Source organism: Mauremys mutica, chromosome 1, assembly GCF_020497125.1.
Source record: "Mauremys mutica isolate MM-2020 ecotype Southern chromosome 1, ASM2049712v1, whole genome shotgun sequence".
In the NCBI taxonomy this organism is placed as follows: Eukaryota; Metazoa; Chordata; order Testudines; family Geoemydidae; genus Mauremys; species Mauremys mutica.
This window is the reverse complement of record NC_059072.1, coordinates 123,686,819-123,713,393: the sequence shown is the minus strand read 5'-3', so window position 1 is coordinate 123,713,393 and position 26,575 is coordinate 123,686,819. Positions and strand designations below refer to the sequence as shown.

Genomic DNA, 26,575 nt, shown 5'->3' with positions numbered 1-26,575 from the left:
GCAGGATTTTATAATGTCCCATAAGAATTAAAGTATAATTTGATTTCATCCTGCTAGACACCCTTTTTGAATAGCAGAAAGAAATGACCCTCTGGGACTATAAGATTCTGTTTTCCCATATGCATTACAAATTGGGCCCTCTCTAACTCGTTGTTTTAAGATTTAGGTAGTAAAAGACAGGATTCTCTATTGTGTCTATGTTAAGTAAATTAGAGAAACATTGAAGGCCTGGGTCTCAATGTAAATTGTCTTGGTTATTAATTGTAAAACTTAGCAAGGTTTAATTTGCAATGCCTTTTTTGCTCGATATAAAATACTACTGTTTGTATTCTCAATCTGTTTGTGTGAATGAGGAATGAATGCATCAGGAAAAGATAAGGTGTGAGGGTCATTGTTATAGCCAGAGTCAAGGAAAGAAGCAAAAAGACTTAAAGAGCATCAAACAATCATCAGGCACTGCTTACTACCCAGACGGCTGTTAAACTTTCTGGCATCCGCAGCAGGGATACATGCTTTGCAGTGTAAGAATGCACCACCCCCAGCGAACCAATCATCACCTCAGGACCACGCAGAGTCAATTTTGACTCCAGAAGATGACGTAGAGGAACAGCCTGCAATACCTTACAATCTACGTTCTCGTAAGAGTTGCCAGAAGCAGACGACTACCTAAAGCAAGGCCCAAGAAAAAGCAGTAGTGAGCCTAGCGCCTGCTGCCTGGTGGACATAAAACTGTGACTACAGTTCCCTCAGTTGAGGTTGTCAGAACCAGAAGGGCCCTGCCTCCAACATGCACCTCTGGTGGTGCCTGTTCCTCGGCTGTTGGTGTCTGAAGGTCTGGGGAGTCCACAATGACAATTCTTTTATCCAGCAGCAAGTGTGGATAGTTCAGACCCTTAATATTTCTAAATGCTGGGTCTGCAGCCACATCCCAGCCCACTCTCAAACTGATGTTCCTGTCCTGGCTATCCCACTCAATTCCCCAGACCCACTGGAGGACCTTGTCCGTTTAACACAATATGGAACAGTAATGACACCTGGGAAGAGACTATTGGCAGTTCCTTTAACCCACTTGGGGGAGTAATACACCAGGCAAAAAGGCTCCTGAGGTTAAAAGAAGTAGTTAAAATAATGGCAAATAAAACTGGAGAAAGTTTAAGAGCCCTGGCCAAAGAAACAGGGGCGGTCCGACAGGTGGCCCTCCAAAAACGTCAGGCATTGCTGGCGGCCAAAGGAGGGACCTGTGCACTCATTGGAAAAGAATGTTGTGTGTATATACCTGACAATACCAATGAGGTAATAGATCGCGCTAGCCACTTAGAACAAATCGCATCTCTTCCCCATGAAGAGCCGAGTTCTTTATGGAAGTGGCTAAGCAACCTGTTCAATTTCTCTGGCCTAGGAAACTGGTTGTTTCAGGGAGCCCTGACTATCCTGTTTGGAATCCTAATAATTTTTGTATGTTTTCAGTTAGTCTCCTGTTGTACCCAAAATTGTGTAAGGCATGCCACTCAGGTGACTGCCCCAGAACAGAGTGCTAATATGATGATTTTAAATATCGCTGATGAACAAAAAGATAAAGAACGGTTAATATGTGGAACCCAGTCCATCGTTGGTCATGGCGAAGCGTGACCAAAAGGAGGGATTGTGAAAGTAGAATTAATTATATTACAAAAATAGATAGGATTAAATAAATGCTGTCTGTACCTTTAAGGAAAATCGCTGGAATGCTGGAGTCCAGGTGTCAGGAATACAGACATTAACATAGAACAATTGCACCGTTTAAGGGCAATTGGTGAAGCATTAGCCTTAGATCTATAGGAGTTAGTAAGGAAGTAGGATACGCATGCTATGCCCCAGGTGAATTTTGCTGTTTTTCTCCCTTTGTTTGATTCCCGCTCTTTTATCTGTATAAATAAGACTGTTTGGGTCTTGCATGGGCACTCACATTATCTGAGTGTTATTGGCGGAGCGCTGCGCTAATAAAAACAGAGTGGTCTGACAAATTGTGAGTCTTGATTCTAACTTTGACAGCTGGGAGAAGCACGTTGCGCAGCAGCAGCTTCCCCTACTCTGCAAGCAGCAGGGGCGGTAGGGCTCAACCCTTGGCCTGCCTACTCCACCCCTTCCCCAAGCCCCCACCCTTAGCCCACCCTTCTTCCCCCACACCTCCTCTCCCTTTACTCTGCACACTACATCCTCACTTCTCCCCCATCCCTGCCCTGCCTCCTGAATGCCGCAAACCAGCTGATTGCCGCAGGCAGGAAGTGGGGAGAGGAGGGAGAAAGTGCTGATCCGTGGGGTCTGCCGGTGGGCGGGAGGCACTGGGGGGGGTATAGGAGAGCTGATATGGGGCTGCCAGCTGTGGGCAAAGCAGGCAGCCAAACAACGTTATAGCGGAGCATTGTACAAATTTAAACGAGCAGGTTCTGTAATGGAGCAGGGATGTAAGATCGAAACAACGTTAAGTGAGAGGACGTTAAATGGGGAGTTACTGTATTAATCCATTCAGTGAAACAAAACATTACACAGTATTGTGTGGGGAGCCAAATTACAGTTGCTATGACAGCTATCATTTTGAAGCTCCTAAACTATGTACACCCAAAAAATTCAGCAACTATGTTCCATTAACAAGAGGGTGTGTGCGCATTAAATAGCCTTTGTTCAGAGTTTTAAAATTTAACATAAAAAGATATCAGATTAGTCACACTGATGTTTAGCATTCAGATCACAGAGAACAAAATTTCATTCCAAGTTCTGTCAGTGTTTTAAAGAGATTCAATAGCAAAAGTAGGAGATGCATACTGACCTAAGTTAATTTTTTCACTTTTTGTACTATAACACACAAACACAAAACCCACCACACATAATGGGGAGCAAGAAACCGAGACTTAATACTGAACACATCAGAAGCATGACAGTAAATAGATTATAAACACTTAACAGGTTAAACCAAAATCATTGAGTTTCTTATTTCCTATTTTTAGAAACAAAAGTACAGAAAATAATAAGTGTCGCCCTTTGTTACAGAAATATATTTACATCAATAATTATTAGTACAGACAATTTTATGTACTTGATAATTCCTCAACAAAAAATTCATAGAGCCATCACTGGCTTGAATAAGCAGTAGTCAAAACCCACAGTGATTTTATCAAATAAACCAGACACTATTTAGTAAATAGGTTTGAACTACGTATATGGGTTGGCCAGTAGGTGTATAGGTATTCAAATATGAATGTAATTAGCCACAGAGAACATTTTATGCCAGTGCTTTAACATCTTCACTGCCTCCCATGAAAGCTTATGCTCAAATAAATTTGTTAGTCTCTAACGTGCCACAAGTACTCCTGTTCTTTTTGCGGATACAGACTAACATGGCTGCTACTCTGAAAACTGCCTCCTTAGTCACTTCCAGGTGCAACTTAGGGAAATCTACAAAGTACCATGTAGCTTGGATCCAAACTGATGAAACACCTGTCGTCGCACATCCTGTTAGGAGAATTGAAGTTAGCTGTTCTCTTGCAAGTCCTACATTCCAATGACTGTGGGCAAAATCCTGCCTCTTCTTTTAGTCAATGGCAAAACTCCTGGACCTGTTGAAATCAACAGAATTTCAACCAGGGAGTTTTCAGTGTATACCTTGGTGCTTGGTTTTCCCCAATGGTACTGAACAGCCCATCTGTTTACTGGGGGTTTTGCATGATGATATAGTCCTACTTCTAGCTCACTGTGGGTTTGTCTCTCAACTAACGTCAATCTAATTTTAGTTTTTTCTTAATTCGTACAAGTGCACTAATAATAATAATAATAATAATGTGAAGGGATAAACTTAAAATTAAGTACAGTCAAACCTCGCAATAACACGCCCCGCTATAATGTGAAATCGCATATAACGCGATCATAGGTTGGCTCCCCTTTAAGGCATAATAGAGTACTGTACCAGTGGTCCCCAACACCATGGCAGGGGAGAGAAGCTGCCGCCCCATGCCTGCCGGGGACAGAGAACTCTGAGGCTGCGGGCGCCGGTGCTCTCTGTCCCCGGCAGGCGCGGGGCCGCGGCTTCTCTCCAGCTTCAAAAGTAGCCGTGGCCCTGCGCCTGCCGGGGATAGAGAATTCCGGGGCTGCGGGCACTGGTGCTCTCTGTCCCCGGCAGGTGCGCGGCTGCGGCTTCTCTCCAGCTTCAAAAGTAGCCGTGGCCCCGCGCCTGCCGGGGATAGAGAATTCCGGGGCTGCGGGCACTGGTGCTCTCTGTCCCTGGCAGGTGCGCGGCTGCGGCTTCGTTCCGGCTTCACACCTTCTTGTCAACTGCTGCAAATGGACCATTATGATTACCACTACAAAAAGTTTTTTTCTCCTGCTGGTAATAGCTCACCTTAACTAATCACTCTCGTATGGTAACACCCATTGTTTCATGGTGGGTGGGTGTGGGTGTGTCTTCCCACTGTATTTTCCACTGCATGCATCCAATGAAGTGGGCTGTAGTCCATGAAAGCTTATGCTCAAATAAATTTGTTAGTCTCTAACGTGTCACAAGTACTCCTGTTCTTTTTGCGGATACAGACTAACACGGCTGCTACTCTGAAACTTAAAATTAAGTATTAATTAAGAGTATGATCTGGACCTATTTCAATCTTTGGAATAAAAATGTTACAGTCTTTCACACAAGTCAAGATATGTATAACTTAACAATAAAAGTAAGAAACAATGTATATAGTAATTTGTCTACCAGATCTTAAAGAACCAATGTGAACAACTATAAGCAAACTGACAGTGGAAACTGACAAGAGTAAGAAATATGAATTACTATAAAATATGTGACCCTATGGTACATTATCCTTCCTATGGGTGCTTCTCGGGGGGGGGGGGCGGAAGCTGTGCAAACCCAGCGCGGGGGGGGGGAGAAAGGGGGGGTTGGTTTGCTTCTATTTCCTCACAAAAAGTATAGATCAAATACATTTCCCCCTTTTGAACCGATTTTCATGGAAGCTTGAAGATAAAAAAAATAAACTCCACACGCTATAAAAACAAATATCACTGTTTCACATCCATTTAAACAACCAAATGTTGTCTAGCTTCCATACACCAGGAGACAAACAGGGAAAAAATACTGACCTATTTTTAGGCGACTAGAATGAACACACACACGACTAAAAACCCAAACACCAAAAGCAAACTACAAGTGATAGTTGGAGCAGGAATTCACTCTCTCTTCTGTGCCTCACAGCTGGGTATAAAGCATCTATTTCTGTCCTCAGATGGAAATCATGGAAGGGAGCAATATATACATTTTAAAGCAGAAAAAGCCCAAACTGCTGCTAATTTTGAACCTCATTCGGGTTCAGAGGGTTATGGTTGAGAACAAAGATCATCAAACCTAAGCATATTCACACACAACAGAAACACCACACTTAAGATGATGGATTAAACTAGCACACATCAGAAAGCCGATACCTAACAGACACATTACACACAAACTTTTGAATAAAGCAAAGCCTTATAAATTAAAAAGTGTATATCAACCACTAAATAAAACAAAAGCAGTGCATTACAGATCAGGGGGAAAGGTTTTTAGCCCAGTTCATCCAAGTGCAGATATAGGTCTACAACAGTGATAATAAACCAGATCAGTATGTGACTATTTAGCATAGGATCTATGTGTGGGTGTACATGATGAATAACAAAACAGAATCCAACCCTGCAAATGCTTCCTCATTTAAGACTTCAATAAGACTGCCTGGGCAAGTGAGCTGGCAGCATCGTGACTGTGCCCTGGGCCAGAGAGTGACTATTTAGCCTGGGGGAAAGTATGTCCATTAATATAATCGAAGGGTAATATAATACAACAAATTCAAGAAAAGCGGTGTGAGATTGGGATAATGCACTGGGAATGTCACACACACACACACACACATGCAGATGGGGCACAACACAGACACCCAGGATAAAAGACACAGGACACTGCATGTGTGTGTATTTATATACCGCAATACAGAAATACACCCGGGATACAACGCAGACATACACACATTCTCTGTGTGTGTGTGTGTGTGTGTGTGTGTGTGTATGTATACACACACACACACACACACACACACACACAAAAAACCACCTAGAATAACACACACACAAAACCACCCAGAGTAACACACAGACAGAGAATGTGTGTATGTATATACACACACACAGACACACACTTGGGATACAAAAATACACACGCGGGGATGCAGCCCTGGACACACACACACAAGGACGCGGCAGGAGCTCCCTAGCCCCCCACGCTCGCTGCGGGCAGCCCCCCCCCCTCACCTGCCGGCGCCGCTTTCTGCTGCTGCTGCTCCTCGGCGCCCGCCTCGGCCATGGCGAACGCCCCCGGCCCCAGCGGCATGGAGCGGCCGAGGCGAGCCCGCCCGGCGGACGGTTGCACGAACCCCGCCGCGGACCCGTCCGAGCCCCGGCTCTAAGCACCGCCCCGTCAGCCGCGCGCTTCTCGCGAGATCTCCGTCAGAGCGGGCTGGGGTGCGCTGTCGGGGGCGGCTCGTGCGGGGGCTCGGCGCCTCGTAGCGGGGCGGGAGGGTCCAGGCGGGAGAGCGCGCGCGCTGCACGAGCCCAGCTCCCCGGCCCTCCCTGTCACAGGGCTGCAGCCAGGAAGGCGGCCTGCCTGCCGTGCTTGGGGTGGCTAAATACCTAGAGCCGCCCCTGCCCGCTGGGACATGGCATCAGGGCGCTTGGTTGCCCCGCACTGCACTTGCAGCCATGAGGACAAGACCACACTGGGCTGCCAACCCCATGCGTTCAAAAATCTTAAGTGAGGCCCCCCGCTGCGCTCCCAGCCAAATAATGACCTGTTAATTCATGGGGGTCTTTTTATTTACCTTCTGTTTTTTTTAAGCATATGAGTGGTTTGCTGGAGTCATGTGTTCAAGCCTTCCTCCACAAATAAAAGGCCCAGAAACTTACATACAAAAAGAAAAGGGTGAGATTCTCACACATTCACATGACTCCAGGAGCTGGGGCTTTGACACACACCAAATATTGTGAGACTTGCGATAAAGTTGTGAGCATTGGGAAAATTGACACAATGAGTTGGATCCATCAAGTCTGGGAGAGAAATTTGGTCCAAAAAGACAGATTTCAGAAGTGGCGGAAGCAGAAAATATCTGGTCCTGATTCAAACGCATGCTATTGGGCAGGGTATGGGGACTAGGAGTCAAGTCTGTTGCTGGCTTTGTGACCCTGGGCAAGTCACTATTGTTACTCTGCCTCAGTTTTCCTAGTTGTAAAATGGTGATAATGATACTGTGTAAAGTGCTTCAAGGTCTAAGGATGAAATGGACCTGGATCCTGTGAAGTACTGAGCATCCTTAATGCCCACTAAAATCACTGGGAATTGAGGAAAATCCACAACTTATCTGAATGGACTCTCACTCAGGCTTCCTTGGCTGTGCAACTTCCTGCACTGAGGTTGCTTGCAATTCTACTCAACACTGTTCATTTGTGTGGTTTCACATCAACTGTCTGGAAAAAGACATGACAACTTTCTTAGTGAAAATCACATTAGAGATGTCTAATTGTTTCCTCCTTATTTTCATTTCTGTTGGAATTCATGCTGGTCAGCCTTCCAATCACTTTAGCTGTGGGAAGTCTGAGACCTTTTCTTCCACTCACAACAGGGAGGCAGAGAGAGTGAGAGTCTTTTTGCTGCATTAGATGGAAGAGTAGCTGTAAAAGCTCCCTAGGTCACGTGTACCTGGAGCTTTCATTGCATAAAACCCTCATAGACTTTGTACTCTGTCAGGAAGTGAGAGCAGTTGGGTGAAAACTTCTAGTGCTAGACCCTCCTTGCAACTTAAGCCCTACTTTAAGGCCCAATCCTCCAAACGCTCATATGCATAACTGTATACAGAATTAGACCCTGAGCAGTCAAACCAAGATGTAAGTGATGAAGATGGCCTTGTATGGGCCCCAATCCTAGGATGAATTGTGCACATTATTGTCAATAACTACTGTGTGAATTCATAACGTATTTTACCATATCCAGTAACAAACACGTTTCACATGTAAAAACTCTGGCCAGTACCATTCAAAATTTTTAAAAGTAACCTTATTTCTCTTATTCATTGTAAAGACTTATCAGTCTTTTACAAATGGGTTTTGCTTTATGCAGAATGCCAGCATCGGGTGTTGCTCCAACAGTTAGATTCACATTAACATTATGAAGTTTTCCATAGGAATATTGTCTTTCCACAACTTCAGCCTTATGTGAAAGAATTAATGAGTACGAGACAACTACTATAATAATTATACTTTCATGCAGCTATCATATACCACCAATTCATTCTGTGTGTTAAATCTGAAACAAAAATATAAGTAATTGCCAATATTTATATTATTAGCTAGGTCTTTGCCCCTTAAAAATAAAAATGATAATAATTAATTCCCTCAGACAATTTAAGATCTGCTCTTTTGGACAGATCCTCTCAATTATTCATTATTATTTTTCCTTTGTATTGCAGAAGCATATAGATGCACCAACTGAAATTGGGACCCATTGTGATAGGTGCAGTACATGCACATAGTAATTGGAGGAACCATAGAAACATAGGACTGGAAGGGACCTCAAGAGGCTATCTAATACATCCCCCTGTGCTGAGGCAGTCCTTACTCTGAAAAGTTTGCAAGCTAAGTGAACAAGACTAACAAAACATGGGAGAAAAAGCAGCGGGAGCTGAGGCCCAGAGAGATTAAGTGATTTGTCAAAGGTCATACAAGAAGTCTGGCAAAACCAGGAATCAAACCCAGATAACGACAGTCTCAGGCCAGTGTCTTACTTACATCACTGTACTTCAGCTGCTTCCAGGTATGTGTATGGAGCTTTTGGAACGGAAATTACTGTGTGATTAGTGCACCTTCAAGGTCTGGAACATTCCAAGCTGGTAGAGTTTCAAAGAGTGGGCAATCAGTTGTAGTTGGAGCTGGCTGGAAACAAAATCCAAAATGAAGTGGGGCTGGATGGTGTTTATAAATAAAGACCCATTGTTATGATTATTTTATTTTTCTTGCTATTGTTGTCCAAATATAAAGCCGTGGTATTTAAACAGAGCATGATTGGCTTATTAGAATCTGGAGACATAACAAAGGAAAAACAACATTACATTTAAAATGCAGGGGGAAATATTCCACTGCCTAGAATCACAAAGTGAAAAGGGAAATGTGAAAAACAGAAAAGGTGTATTTACTTCCAACTAGAGCAGGAGACATTACTTATATAAGTTCTCTATCAATTGACTATTAACCCTCAAGAAGCTGAGGACACATACTCATGTGTGCATGCATACTTGTAGTTTGTCTGGTATACTGGAAAATGAAAGCATGACAAGGGTTTAAACAAAAGCAGTACTTAAACTTGCCACTGCAGGCATAGATGAGCAAAGAGAGACTTCTCTGAAAAGGCCATTTGCTTCAAAAGGATAGTCTTAAGCAATTGAGGACTGGTGGGGTTACAGCTGTCTCTATGAGCACTTCACAGCTGGTGGCAGTTCTGGTGGTTAAGTCTTTCCTTTCTATTTGTGTAGTCACAATCAAGAGACGACGCCTGGCTCTCTTAAAAGGCAACTTTCTAACTTAAAGAAAATTACACAGCCCTACAAAGGGCTCTCATTGTAGCTTTGCAGCTGATCCTGGATGGCAGTGTCACATGTGGAAGATAGTTACATAGCAAATACAGACATAGCTGTATTCTAAGGGTAGCCTTTTGGTACTCTAGGAAGCCCACACTGTGAAACAGAATTCTTGCCCCCTCTCCCTGCTTCCATATCATCCTTTTTAACAACCCCTTTTAAGAAAACAGTTTTGAAAGTTTGGTGTGAAATGCCACTTCCTAAGTTTTACTTTAGAATCTTGGGCTGCCAGTGCCTCATGTTCCACCATGATTATTGCTTGTTTGTTCATCTTCACTGCTACAATAATTTGCTCTTTCATCTCTGGTAATCAAAATACTTTGCCAGCATTAATGAAATAATCCTGTAAGTGAGTATTAATTTAGCCATCTATAAAATGAATACAATGAGGTGGAGCATGAATGAGTTCCCTGGATCTGTGTGCAAAGCTCACCCCACCACTCCAGATCAGGGACACCAGAATAAAGGGTGCACTGAGAGTGGAGAATCAAGTGGCGATCACATTCTGAAAGTTTGCAGTGCCAGAGTGCTATCAGTCAGTTTGCAGTTAGAAAATCCACAGCGGGGGCCATTGTCTTCCAAGCAAGCAAGGGCATTAAGCATATCCTGCTGCACAGAACTGGGACACTCAGTGATCTGCAGGGAATAAGGGGTGGATCTGCAGCAATGGGCTTTCTGAACTGCAGTGGGACAATAGATGGCATATTCCTATTCTGCCATCATCCCACAAAGTATATGGACAGAAAATAACACTTTTCCATGGTCTTGCAAGTGGGTCATCAGGGAGGCTTCACTGATATCAGTGTGGGCTGGTGAGAGAAGATGCATGACATTCACATCTTTAAGAACACAGGATTTTTCCAAGAGCTTCAAACAGGAACATTCTTCCCCCGTCAGTGCATTCCCATTGACAATGTTGAAATGCCAAGCGTGATTCTGGGGGACAGAGTCTATTCCTTGCTCCCCTAGCTCATGAAGCCATACACCTTGCAAGCATCAGAGACAGATTCAGCTGACAGCTGAGCAGGTACAGGATGACTGTTGAATGTGCTTTTGGTAGATTAAAGGATCACTGGCCGTGTTTACTAGCTAGATTAGATCTAAGGAAGGCAAACATCTCAATCAGTATAGCTGCATGTCATGTACTGTATAATAGCTGTGAAGCAATGGGTGAAAGGCTACTGGCTGGGTGGAGGGGTAGGTGAACTGTCTGCCCACTGAATTTGACCAGCAAGATACAAGGGATATTAAAAGAGCCAGCTGTGGGGGTATTCTGTTGAAGGAGGCCTTAAAAGGGCATTTTAACTGTCAGCCACAATAGCATTGTGGGATGCTTTTATGATATAGTTAAGCTCTGTACACACAAAGGCACGTGATGGGGGGGCGGGGTAATGACTCCCATTTTGATTTTGTAATGCAGCAATTATGCTAGGTGTAAACTAATATACTCAGTTTCCAAAACTAGAATGGTATTGTATGCAAAGAAACAGAAAACAACACAAGTTAAAAACATTTTAGCAGCACTGTAAGACAATGACCCATACTTTAAAACCCCACGTAAACAAACATTAATGTATTAAAAACGTATTACAATGTTGCAGTCACCTTACAAACTATGTATTGCATTGTGGCTGATCCTGCTGTTTTCACAGGTCGGTGTTGGCACAGTTTCACTGTAATTGCATCTGTATTCTTCCTCTGTTGTCCACTCCAGAAGTGCCCTGTCAGGACTCAGGTCTCCAGCCATCACATGTCTCTGGGCAGGGACCTTGTTCCTTCTGACTGGGCAGACTGCAAGAAATAGGGCAGACAATCCCCCAAACTGGTAGTTTATTCTGTAATTAGATTCACCAAGTCAGTAACAAAACAGCTTCTGAAGCACCACGCTGGTTAACAAGAAGTCAAACAGTCCCCTTTAGGCAATCCAGCCCTTGACTCCCATCTAGACAACCAAGTCTAATATAGTGAGGAATTATTGAAAACCAGATTCAATGTATGTGAGGTTCACCAATCCCAAAGGACCAGATACTTATCCCCAGGTCAATGAGAATCTGAGATCTTACCCAATAACCACCCTGATGTCAATCCTTTAGTAACTAAAAACTTAAGGTTCAATAATAAAAGGAAAAAGAAAGAAGAAAGTTACAAATGGTTAAAAGGTCAATATACATACAAATGATTTCCCGTATTCTTAGATCAAGATCACAGCAGTGATGCAATAAACTGCTGGCTTGTAAAAGTCTCTGGAATCATCCCAAAAGGTCAGACTACAAAGGCAGCTTAGATGTAAAGTCTGTTAGAGTCTTTCCATTCATTTTCCTGGGTATTTCCAAATAATTATTTGGAAAATCTCCATCTTACAGTTTATACTTTCCCTGTTCAAAGTTTAAGCAGGCAAGAGCTGACAGGATCAGGCCCAAGGCTTCTCTTTTATAGCTCTTCTAGCAGGCTGACAAGCCTCCTCACCGAAATTGTTACAGCAGGACCATCGCCCAGAGAAGAATAGGTAATGCAGATTGCCTGTGGACCATTGCTTTGAAGCTGATCTTCTATTTCCTATGCATACCCAGGTAAACTAGTTAAACTCATTTACATACGGCAATTATCTGGTCCTCCATTATCACATATATAGTTAAGCTGAAGACAATGTAGATAATATTATTAGTTTCCTGCAGTACCTTACACCTTTTATCTTCAGGTTAACTGGACACAGTTGCATACGTAATTAAGGCATGAAAGGGAATTAGTGTCTACAAGCTAATTTAGTTATTTTGTTAAACTTCTAACAGGATATAGGGAAACACAGCCAAATACATCTATCCTTGATTACTATTACTGCAAATGAATGAGCTGATGTGAAATTCTGGGAAATTCACATACAAGTGAATTGTCTTAATACAAAGACCTCTTGTTAAGTTGTTATGGGTCAGACACAGGTTGGCTGGTTTACCAGTGTCACAACAGTGTATTGCCAGCAGTCACAAATTACCACACAGATCTTTGTAAGCAAGCAGAGTTATTCTTAAGGCAAAAGCATTACAAAGAAATCATAATGAAAACAATAAACCGATTTAAACACACACTAATCATACCAAGAGTCATCAAACTTATGAAGCCCTAGTAGGCCAAAGTCTTTTCAACCCATCTGCATAGGCAGCAAGTTATATGGGCCTGTGGTGTCCGTGCTCCACCAATATTTAGGAACATGGGCCCGGCTCCACCAATGTTTGAGCTTACCGCGCTTTGGGGGCCCCCATACTTCAGTGGGATGTGGGGTCCCGGGTGGCCTGGTGCCCAGGTCACTCGCTGCTGCCAGGGCCAGGCCCCCTGCTGTCAAGCAGTGTATTGGTTTGAGATTCTGGAAAATAAATTTTTATAAATGTTAATTTCAGTATAGATATTGGTGCTTAATGACATGTAACAAAGCCAGTGCATACAAAGCCATGCAAAAATATTAGTGAGTGTCCGATGGTCACATTCAAAATTGTTTGTTTCATGTAATGGGCACAAAGGCCCTAATTCAAGAAAATTTCAATAAGACTGAAGCACATGCTTGACATTCAGCACATATTTACATACTGTTCTGAAGATGGGTGGACATAAGCGTGTACTTAAGTGTTTTCATAAACTGGAACGAAAATGAATCCATGTAGCAAAGCTACATTGGTATATCTGTGTAAATGACAGATACTAAATCAGTAGAGTTTGGAATATTGGAACAAGTCCCAAAGTGTGCCTCGGTTGAGCAGCAGTCTGCCAATCAATTGATCAAATGAGTGTAATTTGCATAAAGTTATTAAGGAATTTAAGGTGTTTAATGGACTAGGATGTATTAAGGATATATAATATGTCACATTGATCTAGAACCCAGTATGCCTCTAAAATACAGGCACCACATAAAGTCTCATTAGCATTGAAAAATAAAGTAAAAGCTAATTTTGCTCAGATGGTAAAATCAGGTGATATTAGGAGACTACAGACACCAACCATCAGTATTAACAGTATGGTCATTGTAATAAAACCCAACAAGTTAAGTATTTGTAATAAACCCCAAAAATCTGAACAAGGGCATCAAATACAAGCACTACTTCCATAAGAGCAGTCAGTGGGGTCAAGTCTGTACTTCAAAATGTAAGAGTATTTTCAGTTTTGAATACAAGCCAAAGGCTGATTCATTAAACAAAATGTTTAACGTATATTACCTGCATTTGGTTTTGGTTTTTTAATGGTGCAACAGCAGCAAGCAGAGTGTGTATATACTAACCATTGGCATGCAATAGGGATATACTTTTTTGTAACTCTAACTTGTCATAAATAATAGAGAATAACTCAAAGAATAAACTCCGTCTCTTACCAATACTCCTGTGCGTCACACTCCTTTTATTACTATTATAACCTTCTATTGTGTAAACCTCCCCCTTGCTTGATGCCATGTGTCTCAGCATTCAGAGTCTATGCACAGAAGCAGAAAGCACTGCATGGTAAATAAGGAAAAGCCTCATTCCAATACTGTTTATGCCACTTGTTTCCTCATTTAAATGTGTTCATAAGTGGGGGTTGGTTTTCTGGTTGGCCAACAGTGGCTAGTTCTGAATAAAGGAGAGTGAGTCTGGTCCAGTGGTGCAGCAGGAGACCAGTGTATATAAGTAGACAGTCATTTTTATTTTGATGCGCTGGATCTTGCTTGCTCTGTCTTTTTAGAGGAGCACGTTTCTCTGTGCTTAAGGACTAGAGCAGGGGTGGGCAAACTTTTTGGGGCGAGGGCCACATCTGGGTGAGGAAATTGTATGCAGGGCCGGGGCAGGGCGGGTGGAGTGCGGGATGTGGAGGAAGGGGCTCAGGACAAGGGATTGGGGCAGAGAAGGGGTGCAGAGTGTAAGAGGGGGCTCAGGGAAGGGGGTTGGGGTACAGGAGGGGTACAGAGTGCAGGATGGGGCTCAGGGCAGGGAGTTGGGGTGCACGGGGTGCAGGGTGCAGCAGGGAGCTCAGGGCAGGTGGTTGGAATGCACAGGAGTGCAGAAAGGGGCTCAGGGCAGGGAGTTGGGTGCAGGAGGGGTGCGAGGTACAGGCAGAGGGCTTAGGGCAGGAAGTTGGGGGGCGGGGGGCAGGAGGGGTTTGAGCTCCAGCCCGGTGCCGCTTACCTAAAGTGGCTCCGGGGTGGCAGTGGCGCACACCAGGGCCAGGGCAGGCTCCCTGCATGCCTGCCCTGTCCCCACGCCACTCCAGGAAGTGCTGCGGCCCCTGGGTGGGGGAAGGGCAGAGGGCTCTGCGTGCGCACATGGAGCCCTTTGCCTCCTGGCCCGGGGGCTGCTTCTGAGAGCAGCGCCGGGCCCGCAGCAGCACCAGGGGTAATCCCGCGGGCCGGATCCAAAGCCCTGAAGGGCCGGATCCGGCCCGCGGGCCATAGTTTGCCCATCCCTGGACTAGAGCATCTTGAATACAGCTTACAAGTGCAATACAGGAGGTGACACCTTATGTAAGCACAAGCAACTTCTGTTTTTCAAATGGCTCACACAAGCTTCTCTTGTTAAAAAAAAAAAAAGCCAAAAGTCTAGAGTAGTTAAGTAGCAGTGTGTCACTGAGCGTAAAAGTATCCAAATTACTGGTTATTTGTGTAGGTCTCACAGTGTTTGAACAACAGTATATGTTAGTTCTTACATAGGGCAAGAAGAGGGTCTTGTCAGGGTCTGCCTAGCACATTACCGCAGGGAGGGCATAAATTCCAGCTTGAGGAGACATACCCGACCTACCTCTTACTGAGCTATCATGCTAAAAACAGAGGTGGAGCCATGGTGTCACAAGCAGGAGGTGCTAGCCACCTGAGTACATACCTACAGTCTCTCAGATGGGATCGTACTTGGGCGACAAGCCCCTCTAACCATTCCCATTGCTGAGGCTATGCTATTTTTATCATGCTAGTTCACTCAGCTATTGTGAATATGTCTCCTTGAGCTGGAATTTACACCTCCAGTTCAAAGGGTAGGCATACCCAAAGATTGCTGTACACCACCTTTGTGTTCCCTGATCCTGGGGCCAGCCTGGCCCCTGCACAGTGCCCCCAAGGGGGGGTGCAGGAAGGAACTCTTTCAGCAGCTGACAATCACCCAATGCAGCCATGTCTTCCTCTCCAGCAGAGACGGCTGTACCAACTATAGGCCACAGGCTGGCTCTACAGCAAAAGAATACTTGGTTAACACTTAGGTTTTGGCTAAAGTGTTTTTTTAACTTGAGTTAATGATTGCTAATTAACTCAAATTAGCTAACATGTTAGTATATGTCAGTCTGGATGGTTCGCAAACTTTTGTCCCAGGGCATAAACATTTGTGGTTTACCCTGGAGCCAATATACCATTTTTTGGCATGTCCAGACTAACGTACAGAAAGGATAGCTAATGCGGGGGCAGTCAGTAAGCAGGGTTTAAAAACTCTAGGGTATACAAACCCTTAGGCAAGTTTAAGTCTGCTGGCATGCCACCAAGCAGTCTTAATTGACATCAAGATCTATCCCATGGTCATTAAAACTTCTGTGACAGTACACAGGCCACAACATACCATCAGTTTTTAAGCAGAATTCCCCAATCAAATCAGTAGAGAGTTCTGCTTCAAAACTGACATGATTATATGGGCCACAGAGCTCTGTCTAAAGAAAAAACAAATCAATGGAACGATATAGTCCATTGTGTTTAGTTTAGACAGCCATATGAGATTTATTAAAAGATAGGCCGCCAGCACTGATCTTCTGTAGAATAAACCATTAAAAAAACACCTTACGGTCAGGGGCAATTTCTGTGTGTAAGATGCATATAGCAAAACTAAACCTTTTAAAAACTCTTCTCTCTCAATAAAAATTCCTAGGGTATAGATATACTGAAAACAAAACAAAATAAACCAAAAATAATAATCTGCCACACCAGCATGCAGACTTTTACAGCAAAGAGAGTTCTGCTGCTGTGACCTTGATGTTTTATGCATGAAGTCAGACTAGATCATCATAATGATGCCTTCTGGCTTGGAAATCTATGAATCTCTGATAAATTCATTGCAGGTTGAAACAAGATGAGCCTGGAAAAGGACTTTTCCACCTATTCCCTCCTTGTCATCTAAATTTTGGATGTTATTAGTGCTAATGAGACTTTATGTGGTGCCTGTATTTTAGAGGCATACTGGGTCCTAGATCAATGTGACATATTATATATTCTTAATACATCCTAGTCCTGGTTGGTATGAAACTGTGAAACCACCATTGGCAGGACAGCTGAGTGCAGCTGCAGCTGAACCTTGTCCTTGTAGAACACCACGTAGGGCAGCTCAGAGGAAACTGCTCTAATCTCAGAGACCCTGCAGGCTGATGTTCTCACCACCAGGAATGAGACCTTCCATGACAGCAGAAGAAGAGAAAAAGAGGCCAACAGTTTGAAGGGGGAGCCCATGAGCCTTGACAGTATGAGGTTCAGGTCCCAAGGAGGGATGGGATTGCAGACCCGAGGATAGAGCTGCTCCAGACCTTTTAGAAACCGGACCGTCATGTCACTGTCAGTGTTTTCTCATGATATGACGGTCCAGTTTCTAAAAGGTCTGGAGCCCTGGAATGGAGGGTGAAAGGCTGAAATAGCAGCCAATTGATCCTGGATGGAAAAAAGGGACAGGCCCAGGAGCTTGAGATGCAGAAGGCAGTCCAGTATGGACTGCAGTGAGGCCTGTTCAGGCCGAAGACCTTGGTCCATTTCCATTTGGCCAGGTAGGTCGTTCTGGTGAAGGGCTTCCTGCTGCCCAACAGGACCTGTTGGACACGGGCCGAGGACTCCTGCTCCTCCACATGCAGCTAGGTTCAGGTGCAGAAGCCTGCCATGGTTCTGTGAAAGCAGGTTTGGCCAGAGCGGTAGCTGCAGTGGAGCCGCCACCAAGAGGTCCAGCAGTGTGCCGAACCAGTGTTGGTGAGGCCACACTGGAGCTATCAGGATTACCCTCATCTTGTCCTGCTTGATCTTCATAAGGACTCCATGGTTTAATGGCACTGTTGGGAAGGCATACAGTAGAGCTGCCGACCAAGGCAGGGGCGGCTCCAGGCCCCAGCACGCCAAGCGCGTGCTTGGGGCGGCATGCCGCAGGGGGCGCTCTGCCGGTCGCCAGGAGGGCGGCAGGCAGCCAGCCTTCGGTGGCATGTCTGCGGAGGGTCTGCTGGTCCCGCGGCTCTGGTGGACCTCCATGCCTGTGGGAGGTCCACCGGAGCCGCGGGACCGGCGACCGGCAGAGCACCCCACACGGCATGACGCCGTGCTTGGGGCGGCGAAATGTCTAGAGCCGCCCCTGGACCACGGGAGCAAAAAGGCATCAGACAAGGAGACCCTGTCGACCCCATGAATTGAGCAGACTACATGCCACTTCCTGTTCTGCCTGGACACAAACAAGTCCACCTGGGGAGTTCCCCACGTCTGGAAATTCATGCTGACCACCTCTGGACGGAGTGACCACTTGTGGTGAGATGAGAAGGTCCTGCTGAGGTGATCTGCCAACATGTTCCTGGCCCCTGGAAGATACGCTGAAGTCCCATATGCAGAAGTCTCACAGCCAGAGATATTCTTGGCAAAGGGTTGACAACCAGGCTCCACCTTGCTTGTTGATATAAAACATTGCAGAGGTATTGTCCATCAGGATCTGGACCACCTTGCCCTTCAGATGAGGCAGGAAAGCCTGGCAGGCCAAGTGAACTGCTCTGAGCTCTCTGACGTTTATGTGGAATGAGCAATCATCTTGCAACAAACAATCTTGCGTGCTGAGATCACCCAGGTAGCCTCCCCAAACCAAATCTGAGGCATCAAAGACCAAGGTCACAGATGGGGATGTGGCCCTGAAGGGGACTCCCTTAAACACCGATCCGAGGTTCAGCAACCATTCCAGGGACGACCATATATGATCTGGCACTCTGACTATGCCGTCCAGGTCATGCTTGTTGGGGATATAGACCAATGCCAGCCATGCCTCCATGAGGTGGAGCCATACGTGCCGCACCACATAAGTACAGGCTGCCATGAAGCCCAACAGCCTCAGGCACGTGCGAGTGGTGGTGAGAGGGTTGGCCCTCACATGCGAGATCAGGTCAGACATAGCTCGGAAATGGGCCTCTGAGAGGAAGGCTCTGGCCTGCATGGAGTCGAGTACCACTCCTATGAACGCTATTTGTTGCAACGGTGTCAGTGTCAATTTCATTTCGTTTATCAACAGACCCAGATTGTGACAGGTGGAACGTACCAGATCGAGGCTCCTTTGCACCTGGTCCCAAGATCATCCCTTGATGAGTCAGTCATCGAGGTACGGCTAGACCTGAACCCCTTGATGCCTCAGGTAAGCGGCTACTGGCGCCATACACTTTGTAAATACTCTCAGGGCTAATGAGAGTGTGAAGGGTAATGGTGTGAATTGGAAATGGCATTGGCCCACCACAAAATAGAGGAACTGTCTGTGTCCTTGGCAGATGGAGAAATGACAGTGTGCGTCCTTCAAGTCAAGGGCGACGTACCAGTCTCCTGGATCCAGAGAGCTGATGATGGAGGCTAGGGAGACCATGTGAAACTTCAACTTCTTGAGATATTTGTTGAGGCATCGCAGATCCAGAATGGGTGTTAGGCTCGCTTTCAGGATTAGGAAATAGCAGGAGTTGAACCCTTTCCCCCTCATTCCTTGAGGGACCTCTTCTACTGCCCCCAGCTGTAAGAGGTTCTTCACCTCCTGAACTAGGAGTTTCTCATGAGAAGGGACCCTGAAGAGGGATGGGGAAGAGAGGTGGGGGTGGGGTGGCTGAGAAGGGTTTAGCCCAAGGATATTATACGGAGACCCCAACAGTCCGAGGTTACTCATGACCATGCCAACCAGAAGGGGCACAGGCTGTTGAGGAACGAATAAGAAGGTGGATCCCGGGATCTGACTGGGGCGCTGACCTCGAACGCACCATCAGAATGCCCGCGTCTGGCCCCCTTGTTGTCTTGCAGGGCTAAACTGTGCAGGTGAATGAGAGGAAGAAGGGTGACAGCATTTAAACCCCATCTCTTTCTTTCCTCCTGTAGGCACCAGGACCTAGGTGGTGGAGGGGGCCGGAATTGTATTCTCACCTTCTGTGGCATGTGGAGCCCCAGCGAGCGCAGAGTGGCTCAGGAGTCTTTGAGGCCATCCCTCAAAGACTCCCATCAGCTCTGAGAAGAGCCCAGTGCCCTCAAATGGAAGGTCATGGATGGAGGACTGCATTTCCTGGAACAGACTCAAGGATTTTAGCCAAGAGCTGTGCCTCATTACCACAGCTGAGGCAATGACTCTGGCAGATGAATTGGTAAAGTCCCAGGCCATCTGGAGGGAGCCTCTTGCCACCGCCTTGCCCTCCTCCAGGATTGTGGCAAACTCCTGGCCAAGGTCCTGTGGCAAAGCCTCCTTAAACTTGTTGAGGAAGTCCCACAGATTAAAGTTATATTTCCCCAACCAAGCCTGATGGTTGGACACCTGGAACTGGAGACTGGCTGTCGAATAAATTTTCCTTCCAAAAAGGACTGGTCTCTTGGCATCCTTATTCTTAGATGTGGCGCTTGCCTGACCCTGCCTGTCCCTTTCATTGGCTGCAGATACAACCAGCGACCGAGGGGACAGTGTGTATAAAGGTATTCAACCCCCTTAGTGGGGACATAATATTTCTTTTCTGCCCATTTGGAGGTGGGCGGCATAGATGAGGGGGTTTGCCACAGCACCTTAGCAATCTTGAGAACCCCCTCATGGACTGACAGTGCGACCCCGTGCCAGGGCTGCAGCCGATAGCACGTCAAAGAGGGTGTCTGACTGCTCTGCCAGCTCCTTGGCCTCCAGTCTCAGGTTGGAAGCCACCTTCTTGAGCAGGGCCTGGGGCTCCTTAAAGTCATCTGGAGGGCTGGAATGGGAGGGATCCGCCACCACCTCCTCAGGCAACAAAGATGACAATGGCATCATGGGGAAGGGGGGAGGGCACTTTCCACCTCTGGGGATGGCTCCCTCGGCGTTGGCACCTGCTCTTCCAACCCCGTGTTAGAGTCTGCACCGTGTTCTGAGCCTGGTACTGACGATGCAGGGGGTCGCTTGACCGAAGCAGCTAGGGAGGAGTGGTGCGAATTAGGCACCGGCATCATAAACACACCCTTATGGGTTCCAATAAGGCCAGTGGCCTGGCTACCACGTGGCCCGTGCTGGCCTCTGGAGCTGAGAGAGATCAGTGCTTTCTTGATGAGGGGCTAAACTCCCACTTCGACTCAGACCAATCACCTTCTGGGGACCAGGGTGGGGCTGTGGAGGCCTGCATGTGGACGCTCACTGTCAGTGCGGGGGACCGGTGCCTGTAAGGCAGCAACCAACGCCCTTCCAAGGAACTGCAATGGAGACCAGTGCCGTGGCGATGAGCGGTGCCGCACTGGCAGAGACTGACGCATTGAGGGCCGTCTGGGGGATGGGGACCTGTGCTGGGGCATTTGCTGGTGGTAAGCATGCTGGTGCTGTGAATATGGAGACTGGGGTCTTGAATCGGGCAATCCACACCCCACGAACGCGGTGCCGGGGATCTGGGCCATCTGGTTGGTGACTGGGGTTGTGGGGTCAGGGTTTGTGGTAGTGGAGACAGGGAACTACGCCTCTGCTCCGGGGACTGGCGGTGCTCCGCTGTTCTTTGAGGTAGCCCCATGGATTGGATTGAGCAGCCATAGCCACATCTGCTGCCGGGCACAGGATAGGTGGTACCAGAAGCCCCATTAGGTCCCTAGCTGCCTGGAAGGCCTTGGGCAAAGGCACTAGTAGGTGCCGAGGTCCCCTACCGCTCCCAGGAGTCAGATCCCTGGGTGGGCTAAGGGGTGCGACTGGAGTGGTACCTCCTTGTAGCTCCAGGACGGGCATATGGCCTGAGCTGAGTCCTTTGCTCAATGCCCCCTTTCCCTCCTTCAGTGCCAGGGAGCCACGTTGCTTCTTCTGTTGTTTCTTGGGCACTGGTGAGGGGAAACGGTGTCAGGAGGAACCCGTCCTACGGTCCTAGGGCAAAGTCTTAGCTGGGATTCTAACTTACTAACAAACACTTAAACACTTAATCTAACTAAGTACTAACAATTATATACAAAGAGACAGTCAGTGGGCTGTTAGAAACTGCTATCCACTTGCAAAGCAAGAGAAAGGTGCTCTGACCAACCATCATGGGTGGTAAGAAGGAACTGAGAGGGCGTAAGGCCGGTGGCACCCCATATACCGGCACAGGAGCGCAGCACTCCAGAGGACGCCACAGCCAGCCCTATGGATACCACAAAGGCAAAAAATTCCAACAACGGTGCACACATAGAATGGAATTGACATGAGCAAGCACTCGAAGAAGAATTGTTACCTATAATAGAGCCTCCAGGACTTTTCAGTGTTAGTACCCTCATTTTAACATGTTGAATAGGCATGATGTAGAGGCATAACAATTCAAGGCAGCTCAAACAGCTGCCAGTAAATCCATTTGAGAGACAAGAAGGGTGAGGTAGTATCTTTTATTGGACCAACCTCTGCTGGTGAGAGAGACAAGCTTTCGAGCTTACACAGAGCCCTTCTTCAGATCTGGAAAATGTACACCCAGTGGCACAGCTAAATACAAGGTGGAATAGACTGTGTAGCATAAACAGTTAACACATTCAAGGGCCCATTCCCAGTGAAGTGGCCCTTTAACTCCCCTCCAGTCACTGGGAGAAGGGAAAGGCAGCTGGGGGAGAGGTTGGTGGTGGGTTATAGATCATTGTAATAGTAATTTATGGTTCAAATCCATTGTCTCTATTCAGTCCTTGATGTTCAGTGTCTCTGTAATATCCTGAGCCTGATATGGCTACAACCTTATGCCCAAATAAATTTGTTAGTCTCTCAGGTGCCACAAGGACTCTTCCTTGTTTTTGCTGATACAGACTAACACGGCTCCCACTCCGAAATAAATCCATTGTTATTTTTTTTTAAATGGTGTAACTTGTGCACAATGGGCCAGATCCTCAGCTAGTGTTAGAATAGCTTCATGAAGGGCTCTATGCCAATATACACCAGCTGAGGGACTGTCCTAGTTTGTTCAGTGTCAATTTGCATGTGAAGTTTTGAAATTGCAGGTCTTACTGAAATACCTACTAGTTAGTCTGAGTCACAAGTGACTTCACTGTTTCCTTGTTTTAATGCCAGCAGATTAATTCAAGCTCCACATTAATATAACATTAGGTTCAACACTGTTTGAGCAAAATTATTTTATGTCAAACCATGAATCCCTGAGCTAGCAACAGGGAAAAACTAGCAGCTGGCTTCTAATTTGTTCAATTTAAATAATAATAGGATATTTTGTAATGTATCCAATATGGATTTTTTTTTAAGTACCGTATGTAAAATTTTCTCTTGGTGTTAAAATACTGTGTAACTGTCCTATCTTTCACAGATCAAGCAAAAATGAATCCCAGAAAATGCCCAAATTCTGTTTGAAAATCCCACTTTAGGATTGTTTGTTTAGCTGCTAGATTATAATTCAATTCAATATTTTTCACCTGGACACTTCCAAAACAGTGAAATGAATAAGTAAAATAACCAAGCTTAGCAATATCTTTGGGGGGAAATAGCTTTTTAAATTTTTTTTGTCTGATCCTTCCCCCCACCAGTTCTTGCCCCCAAATTCAGATTTAAAAAGTTTAATAACTGACCACAAGACCTAAATTATGAATGTACCTGTGACTAGCCAATTAAACATTACTTTTTATTTCCTTTTGCCCAGGTCTCCTTTGGGTAATAGTAATCTACTTTCTGAGCACATCTAAAGATGCAGCATGAAGTCCCAGCCCCATTGAAGTCAATGGCAAAATTCTGAGGCCTAGATTCACAGAAGTACGTAGGCAACTAAACCTCAGACTTAATTTGGCTTTTGGCACCTAGGAGTTTAGGCTCCACTGCAATTCACAAAACTCCAGCTGAACCCAGTAGGAGCCTAAATTCACTTGGCACATTTTTGCACTAAAATGTTTCCTAGATACCTAAGTTTCTGCTTCTGAATATGGCACTGTTGCCTCCTTCTAGGCGTCTAGGCACCTCAGGCCCAGAGCGATTCACAAACCAGGAGCAGATAGGCATTCAGCTTCTTGTGTTACATCTGGGGCCCAATCTGGTAGGCCTCTTTGGCTTAGTGAAGTACTATGTTTTGTACACATGACTAACATGGGTAATATTTTCAAAGCTGCAGAAAACAGCCGGGGGCAGGGAATGAGGAGGAGGTGTTCCCTCGTAACTTTTAGCCCACTGGTTAGGGTACTCGCCTGGATGTGGGAGCAAGGCCGCCCAGAGGGAGGGCAAGTGGAGCAATTTGCCCCAGGCCCCGGGCCCCGCAGGGGCCCCCATGAGAATCTAATATTTTATAGTATTGCAACTTTTTTTTTATGGACGGGGCCCCTGAAATTGCTTTGCCCCAGGCCCCCTGAAACCTCTGGGCGGCCCTGTGGGGGAGACCCCCAGTCCTAGTCCCTCTGCCACTGGATGGGGAGTCATTGGAGACAGAGAGGGGAGAAGCATGTGAATGGCTCTGTAACCTTGTGGTTAGAGCATGCGCCCATAATGTAGGAGACCCAGGATCCAGTCCCTCTGCTCCAACAGCTCTAGTCTATTTGCAACAGCTTCAACAGGAGACCGAGGGGAGCCACACATCAAACGATCCCATAACCCAGTGAGGGCACTCATCTGAGAGGTGGCAGATCCCTGTTCAAAACCCCTTCTCCCCCTCAGGTGCAGGGGGACTTGAATCAGGGGTCTCTCACATCCCAGGTGAGTATCCTAACCACTGGGCTAAAAGTTTAGAGGGAGGTCCCATCTGCCACATCCACCAGCTTCTTGCAGAGGTGCCTGACTCCAAAGAGAAGTTCCTGGTTGAGAATTGGAAGCAAAGTTAGGCCCATGTGACACTTTGTACCTCAAAACAGCACACTGGAAACCCCCTATTTGCTAGTTATAGAATTATGTTTTGTACAAAGTAGGCCTTCTGAGGTATCATTTTAAATGTCTTGATCAGCTGAACACTGATATCCTGTTGGATTGTATGTGCTATCATTGTATGTGAAGTTATGAAATTTTGCTATGTGTGGGTTACTGAAATATATTGTGAGGTTGGGAACACCCACAACAAGCCTTTATGATACGACAGTGGAGTAGCTAGACATGCTGACGGATCATTAAAGGGAATTCACTCTTCCAACAGCCATATCAGAAGACTTCTCAGAGAGAACATGCAGACAATAGACTGCTTGACCAGTGGGGACTGCCTGATCCCCAGGTCAAAAATCTGGAAGAAGCTATAAAAGAGGGGAAGTGACATGATCACTTGACCTCTCCCGCTCCCAATTAAACACCAGGAAACAAGTCTGGACTCAGAGGGCAAAGACTTTGAACTGGGGGAGGTGGTCCCAAGCCAGGAAAGAGTTCAAGCCCATGTATTGAAGATCTGTGACCTGTTTGTACCATCTATCAGGGTGAGACACTGCTTGATTCAAATCCTATTTAGTTTGTAGAATTCAGACTGCAAATTTATTTTTATTTCTTAGGTAACCAACTTTGGTCTCTACGCTTGCTATTTATAATCACGTAAAATCTATCTTTCTGTAGTTAATAAATCTGTTTTATATTTTACCTAAAACACTATGTTTTGATTGAAGTGCTTGTGAAATCTCAGCTCAGTTTACAAAGCCTAGTGTATGTCCTCTTCACATCATGGGAAGGGCGGACTGGGTAATGAACTTGCAACGGTCAGAAGCCTGCCCAGTGTAAGACAGTACTGTTCTGGGGTGCAAGGCTGGGGAGCTAGGGGGAATTGGCTGGAGCCTCCTTATTGATGGTTCATGAGTGCCTGGGAGATCATTCATGTAACTCAGTTGGATGTGTTCCCGCTTGTGGATGTGTGTGTAAGTGCAGTACACACTTGAGGGGGAGAGAGAGCTCAGTGGTTTGAGCATTGGCCTGCTAAACCCAAGGTTGTGAGTTCAATCCTTGAGGGGGCCACTTAGGGATCTGGGGCAAAAATCAGTACTTGGTCCTGCTAGTGAAGGCAGGGGGCTGGACTCGATGACCTTTCAGGGTCCCTTCCAGCTCTAGGAGATAGGATATCTCCAATTTTAAAAGTACCCGCCAGACATTTGTGGCTTGGCACAGTATCGCAGTGTGAGAGGATACCCCAGGTTGGTGGGGTAGAGGGCTCAGTGGTCCCAAAATCCAGTTTGCATCCTGGGGATCCCATCACAGCACCTCCCTGCAGTCTTCACTTAGGTGCCAATCTCTGTAAGGGGGTGGGACTTAGCACACATCCCATGGGTCAGCATCTCCCATTGGCTAGTTTGGGCAGCTCTCCACCTCAAATTCTGACTTTCGTAAATCACTTTTTAACACTTTGTCTATCCTGGAAAAAAACCAAAACCAAAACCCATGGCACCAAGTCTCAGAGCCCAGTTCAACAGACTTGAGCTCACCCTGTGGCATTAAAAATAGCAGCGTGGCTATTCCTGCTTGGGCTGAAGCCTGGGCTCTAAGACTCACCTCCCTCACTGGGTATCAGAGCCTGGGCTCCAGCCCAAGCAGGAATGCCTACACTATGATTTTTCGTGCCACAGCGAGAGCCCAACTCTGAGATTTGCTGCCGCGGGGCTTTATTTTTTCCAGCGTAGACATACCCTCATGCGAATCACTCTTCACGTTCATTGTCTAGGGCAGTGGTTCTCAATCAGGGGTCCCCTGCAGGCCCACAAGAAGGTTTCAGGGGGCCGCCAACCAGGGCCACTGTTAGACTCGCTGGAGCCCAGGGCAGAAAGCCGAAGCCTTACCTCGTGGGGCTGAAGCCTGGGACCCTGAACACTGCCACCCAGGGCTGAAGACGAAGCC

The 26,575-nt window shown here is 46.2% G+C and overlaps 1 protein-coding gene across 1 annotated transcript in view; it reads right to left on the bottom strand.

Annotated features, from left to right (window-relative positions):
- The window catches only part of ARNTL2 (aryl hydrocarbon receptor nuclear translocator like 2), a 73,303-nt gene extending 66,835 nt beyond the window's left edge, over positions 1-6,468 (bottom strand). Inside the window, exon 1 of the mRNA XM_044994321.1 lies at positions 6,307-6,468. Within this exon, the coding sequence (XP_044850256.1) occupies positions 6,307-6,385 (79 nt within the window). The 5' untranslated portion in view covers positions 6,386-6,468. The remainder of the gene's footprint in view (positions 1-6,306) is intronic.
- Positions 6,469-26,575: the final 20,107 nt, after the last annotated feature.